Source organism: Egretta garzetta, unplaced genomic scaffold (genome assembly GCF_000687185.1).
Source record: "Egretta garzetta isolate BGI_Z169 unplaced genomic scaffold, ASM68718v1 scaffold270, whole genome shotgun sequence".
Lineage (NCBI taxonomy): Eukaryota > Metazoa > Chordata > Aves > Pelecaniformes > Ardeidae > Egretta > Egretta garzetta.
Window position 1 is genome coordinate 936,767 of NW_009258274.1, and position 5,974 is coordinate 942,740.

A 5,974-nucleotide genomic window follows, 5' to 3' on the forward strand; every position below is an offset into this window, starting at 1 on the left:
GAATGGTTGGGCTTGGTGATCTTAAAGGTCTTTTCCAACCTAAACAATTCTGTGATTCTATGAGAGAGATGGTGGCTGGGACAAGCGACACCCCCAGAGACCCCCAGTGTAGGCTGTGCCCCCTCTCCCCAAGGGCAGGGGGCTCTGTCCCTGTGTCCAAAAGCAGCACCTGCAGATCCCCACTGTGCCCCCTGCACAGGAGCCGGCCTCGGGGCTGCTCACACTCAGCTCTTCTGGCCACAGCATCCTCCGCTGCTGCCCCCACCCCAGCCCCAAGACCACTTTCGCTTCCCTCACCTCAAAACCACATCCCCGCTATTTCAAGGGAAAAAAGTGACACCCCCAGGTCACACCTAGCACCAAGAGGCACTTACACTTACACTGCTTTCTGGTAAAAAGATTTATTAAGAACCTGCAGTACCTGCCCAAAAGGAGGATGCTGCCCTGGCACGGGCAGGGAGCAGGGTGAGAGGGTTAGCGCTTCTCCAGGCAAAACAAACCCGGGTTGGACCCAGCAGTGGGATGAAATGGAGCGGGTGGAGGGCACAGAAAGTCGGTGGGAGCCTGTCTGCGTGGCAGAGGACCTCCCGCCAGGGCAGCCCAGCAGTAGTTAAGGCGTATAAAGTGCTTGGAGGAAGACCAGCTCTATGGAGGGGCTAAATAATGCGAGCAGGCAGGGACAGCGAGTAAGCAAAGGATCGGGGGGCTGGTGGGTCACCTGCACCCTGCAGGGGGACCTGGCGTAGGCGGATGGTGTCAGGCATGTGCCCTGCCCGGAGCAGCAGGCAGGAAGGATGCTGCCTGCCCATGCCTCGGCTCCCCAGCCACAACCAGGAGGTGGACTACAGGGCCCCCAAATAGAACCCAGGCTGCTGGTCCTCATGGTCATCTCCTGGTCCAGCCCATCTCCGGGATGCTGCTCCATGGTGGGGGTGCCTCTGCTGGTGCATGGGAAGGATGGACCCAGCGCAACGTCCTGCCTCGGCTCAGTCCCAGTGGCAAAATGAGATGAGTGGGACTTGTCCTTGGCCAGGCTGTGCCCCCACTGCCTGTCACAGCCGTCTGTCCCCCCGGAGCAAGCACAGCCCATGTCCAGCCACCTCTCCTGATGCTGGGAACAGCACCAGTCCTTCGTGAGTGGGAACATCAGTTGGGGGTTTGGACAGTTTCGGTCCTGTTGTGCTTGTGATGTTTGTCACAGTAGGGACACAGGGAGGGACTGGTGCCTCATGTCACTGAGCTGGTCCCATGCACGGGACAGGGATGCACCAAAGGCAGACCCAGGCTGCCATGGGGGGACAGGTCTCCTGCAGCCACTTTGGGGACACTTCTGCAAAACAACCCTGTGCTCCGGCTGGAGGTGGGGGGCCAAGGGGGAACACCCTCCGCAGCTAATCCTGCGTGCCTCCAGCCTGCCCCAGCACTCCCAAATGATCCCTTCCCCCATGGACTGCTTCAAGAAATACTGCTTTTCCCTGGAATGTTTTTGTCTAAAATTCCCTGGACGGGATTAGGAAAAAAAAAAACAAAAAAGAGAAACTAGGTAAAAACTAACTACACCCCAGTTGTGCTGAAAGGCTGGGGTTAGTTCCACAGCCACCCTGCCTGTGACAGGGGACACCCTGGTGATGGGGCTGGGGATGGTGGGACAGCTGGAGGGGCCTCTCTGTGTTTAGCAGGGGAGGGGGACACCAAGCGGGGGTAACGGGGGCTGCCTCCTCCTGGCAGTGTGAGGGATGCAGCTCGCAGGGATGGGTTGGGACAGCATGGGGTGCAACTACATATGATGGGACATGGGACCAAGGTGGTGGGGAGAAGAGGGACGGGCCCCCCCCCAACTCCTCACTGGGACTGCAGGGAGAAAGCCAGCTTGACGCAGGCGAGCTCCTCCCCACCATTGCTGACAGCCACCCGGACACGGTAGTTGCCGTTGGTCATCCAGGCAGGCAGCTCCACGTCAGGCAGGACGAAGTCACTGGCTGGCAGGGAGTAGGAGCCCTGCGGAGAGAGGGGACACATAGGCAAGATGCCCATCGAACCCCCCCAGCCCCGTGCTGAAGGGCACAGTGGTACCCGGCGGCGCTGCCGGCATCACACCGGCCGGGGGTTTCAGGCATACCGCTTTGAAGGGGCAGTGGCAGGGGATGCCATAGGTCTGTAGGGGCTCCGGGCAGGCCGTGCCGGGTGGGATGAGGTTGTCAAGGATGGTGCAGACGTCATCGTAGGTGCAGCTGCCCAGATTGTCGATGCAGGGCAGCTGGATCCAGAGGTCACCCAGCGCCTTCTCCACCAGCAGCACCGCCTGGGGGGAAGGTGTTTGGCACCAGTACAGCCAGCATGGGCACCCACAGCTCCTCCAGCCTGTCCCACCCCCTCCCCGTCCCAGCCATCTCCCTCGGCTCATGCAATTCTTTGGGATGTCCATGCGGCCACCACACACCCTCCTGCCTCCCCATCCTGCTTTCGGTTCCTGTCTGCCTGCAGGTTTCTCTTCCTCCAACCTCAGCTTGACCCCTTGAGCAAAACACCCCCCAGCACCCCACATACCCGCTCTCCTTTCCCTCTCCTCAGTGCCCTGTACCAAAACTGCCCAACAGCTCCCACCCCACAGCTCTGCCTCCACGCTCCCCCAGCACGCTCCCCACAGCCCCAGCCCCAAACAGGCACCGTGGCATTGCTGAAGACAGCCCATGCACTTTGGACAGCAAGACGTGTTCAGTCTCATTCCAAGAAGTCCCCAAAAAGTGGTGCAGGGCAGCTGGGCCAGCTCAGGGCTCCCACAGCGGTGCCGTGGCATGCCCCTGGGGGGAGCAGCCACATCTGACTGCTGAAAAACGAGTGCTGCAGCGACCGCTGGGAACACCCAGGGCACTTGGGGTTTCATTTCCTTCCCTGAGTCATCACATCCCCAGGACATGACACAGCTCAGGTGGTTTCTCCAACTGGGACAAGGTTGAGAGCTTCCCACTGGGCTGTCTGCTCCCACAGCGGGTCTCCCCATGCCCATCGCCCTGTTCTGGCTTACAGAGCCCGGTGCGCTCAGCCCTGCACTGCTCTATCCCTCGTTCCCCCAAGGGCTGATCGTTCCCATACCCACTGCTGAGTATTTCCCAGCTACTGGTGGTTTTGGGAAGCTCTGCCCTCCCTCATCTCACAGAGGCATCTCCGGCACGTACCTTCAGAGGGGAGGCCAAGGTCTTGCTGCTGCTGCCAGCCGCGCTGATGCGCAGGCTCCCCGGGATGCTGATGGGGTCGGGCGTCACGGAGAGGCTCTGCAGCACCGCGGGGTCCTTCTTGTCACCGCAGTTCTCCCAGGCAAAGCCACCAACCTGTGGCACCGAGGGACAGGAGGAGTTAGAGCCAAGGCGAGTCTTGCCCTGGGTTTACAGGAGGTTTCCCCAGTGCTGGACTCCCACTCCCCCTCAAAACATCTGCTCACAAACACAGCCAGAAAATGACATTCAGCCCCACTTCAAACGCCAAATAAATATTTCTCTCTGCATTTCTCACACTCCCACCTCTCTGAGCCTGAGGGCATTGCAGAAACGCTCTGCCTGGCCCCCCTGCATGTACTTTACACCCAAAGAGGGTCCCCAGGCTGCAATTTCCAAACTTGCCTCTGCTCAGCCACCAAACACTTTGCATGCGAACAAGGTGAGAAGCATCCCTCAGGCCAGCGCCAACAGCACCGAGCAAGGTGTTTGAGAGCGAAGGCGAGAGAGCAAGCGGGGCCAGGGGCAGGGCAGCGGAGGCTGCGCTGGCCGCGCTGGTCAGGGGGATGCGGTGCCCTGGGTGTGCTGCAGGGCCGGTGCAGCCTCCCGGCTTGGCCAGGACCAGCCTGGCTGTTGTGAGCTCTCATCCACCAGCCCCAGCCACCTCGTCCCGCACAGGAGCAGGAATCACATTTGTACATGCTGGTTTTGGCTGGGGTAGAGTTAATTTTCTTCACAGTAGTTAGTATGGAGCTATGTTTTGGATTTGTGCTGGGAACAGTGCTGATAACACAGGGATGCTTTCGTTCCTCCATGCATACATGGAGCCAAGGCCTTTTCTGCTCTTCAACCCACCCCTCCCCACCAGCGAGGAGGCTGGGGGGCACAAGAAGCTGGGAAGGGACAGAGCCAGGACAGCTGACCCCAACTGACCCAAGGGATGTCCCACACCATATGGCATCACGCTCAGCGTATAAAGCTGAGGGAAGAAGGAGGAAGGGGGGGATGTTCGGAGCGATGAAATTTGTCTTCCAAGTAACCATTACACGTGATGGAGCCCTGCTTTCCTGGGGATGGCTGAACCCCTGCCTGCTGAGGGGAGTACTGAATGAATTCCTTATTTTGCTTTACTTGCGTGCACAGCTTTTGCTTTACCTATTAAACTGTCTTTATCTCAACCCACAAGTTTTCTCACTTTTACTTTTCTGATCCTCTTCCCCATTCCACCGGGGGGGAGTGAGCGGGCAGCTGTGTGGTGCTTAGAATCATAGAATCGTTTAGGTTGGAAAAGACCTTTAAGATCAAGTCCAACCGTTAACCTAACACTGCCATCACCAGTAAACCATGTCCCTAAGCATGCTGGCCGGGGTTAAACCACAACAGCGCATTGCATTTTAAACATGGCTTAACATTTCCATCTCCACTCGTGCTTGGGGGGCAGATGAGCTGGGCTCATTCCCTGCCTGATACACCCCAGGAGCCTGATGCTGAGCTGGTTCAGTCCGAATGAGCCAGGGAAGCAGCATCGTCCCATGGGATAATGAAAATACACACACAGGGGACATCACCCGGACAGGGAGACATCGCTCGTGTCCCAGCTGGGCCAGAAGCCATGCTGGGAGATCTCCCCTGTTTCTTCCAAGTCCTGGCTGCTGCCAGCAAAGCCATGGGCTGGCAACCGCACCAAGCCCTTTGCTCCCACAACCCGAATTCAAAGGCAGGGGGATGGCAGCACGTGCCTGCACCAGCCACCCCTGAGCCCACCGCAAGCCAGAGGCGAGAGCCCAGCCCCAGCTCCCTCCCTGAGCAGGCTCCAGCCTAATTGCAGGTCTTTTCCCAGTGGGAAGGCAGGAGGATGCCCGGGCTGTGCACCACGAGCAGGTTTGGCCGGGGCAGCCCGTGTCCCTGCGCCACAGGCGCGGGGCTCTCCCTGCCTGCTCAGCAGCCGCAGAACCGGTGGAGGCTGTATTACCTGGTGCCAGCCGGCAGCCCCAGCGCGCTGCCCACGCAGGCGAGCAGCTCGTCTCGCCGTCCCGCTCGCCAGCCGGGAGCTGCCCGGGGCTCAGGGCAGGACGCGGGGCTCAGAGCAAGCCAGGGCAAGGGGCAGGCTGCGTCCTGACGTTTAGCAAGAGCTGGGAGCCCCTCGCCCACGGGTCTGCAGGCAAAGAGGCTCCATGGGAGCTAAACATCAGTGTGCGGCTGCATAGTGCTGTGCTGCAGACCCTCTTGCTGCCCTGCAGAGCCCCCTCCAGCCTTCCTAACCGGCTCCCCCTTCCCTGAGGCCACATCAGCTTTCCTGGAAAAAAAATAGAGATTCGCCTCCACACCGCGTGAGAGTCATGCACCTTAATCAGCTGTATCTTACCCAGTGCATGTTGATGAGCCCGGCCCAGCGCTGCGTGGGAACGAGGAGGCAGCAGCCTGAGCTGGTGAGCTGGAAAATGCCAGCGAACAGGAGGAACGAAAGCCGAGGTGCTGGGAGGCTGCAGGGAAAGCTCAGCCGAATGAAGAGAGGCCGCTGGGCTTTTTGGTCCAGGAGAGTTTGTCAAAACCGAAATCCCCTCCTGCTCGGAGGCTGAAGTGGAACCTGCAGCCCCGCTCCCCCAAGGCAGTCAGGTCTACGGGACCCCACGCAGCCCCCCCAGCCCAGCCGCAGACACGCACCCAGAATCGGTCCTCGCACTCGTCCTCCTGGGACAGAAAATGCTTTCGATCTCTTGCGAAACCCAGCAGCACGGCGAAAGCTTTCCTACCTGCCAGCA

At 59.7% G+C, this 5,974-nt stretch overlaps 2 protein-coding genes across 2 annotated transcripts in view; one reads left to right on the forward strand and one right to left on the reverse strand.

Moving 5' to 3' along the window:
* Nucleotides 1-445: 445 nt before the first annotated feature.
* GM2A (GM2 ganglioside activator) lies at nt 446-4,166 on the reverse strand. The gene is made up of 4 exons (XM_035891002.1): nt 4,146-4,166; nt 3,177-3,329; nt 2,120-2,302; nt 446-1,998 (listed from the first exon to the last, which is right to left on the reverse strand). The coding sequence occupies exons 1-4, from the start codon at nt 4,164-4,166 to the stop codon at nt 1,843-1,845; spliced, it is 513 nt and encodes a 170-aa protein (XP_035746895.1). The 3' UTR covers nt 446-1,842.
* Nucleotides 4,167-4,229: 63 nt separating this feature from the next.
* Nucleotides 4,230-5,974, forward strand: part of CCDC69 (coiled-coil domain containing 69) — a 14,261-nt gene continuing 12,516 nt past the window's right edge. Inside the window, exon 1 of the mRNA XM_035891012.1 lies at nt 4,230-4,247. Coding sequence (XP_035746905.1) covers nt 4,230-4,247 — 18 coding nt within the window. The remainder of the gene's footprint in view (nt 4,248-5,974) is intronic.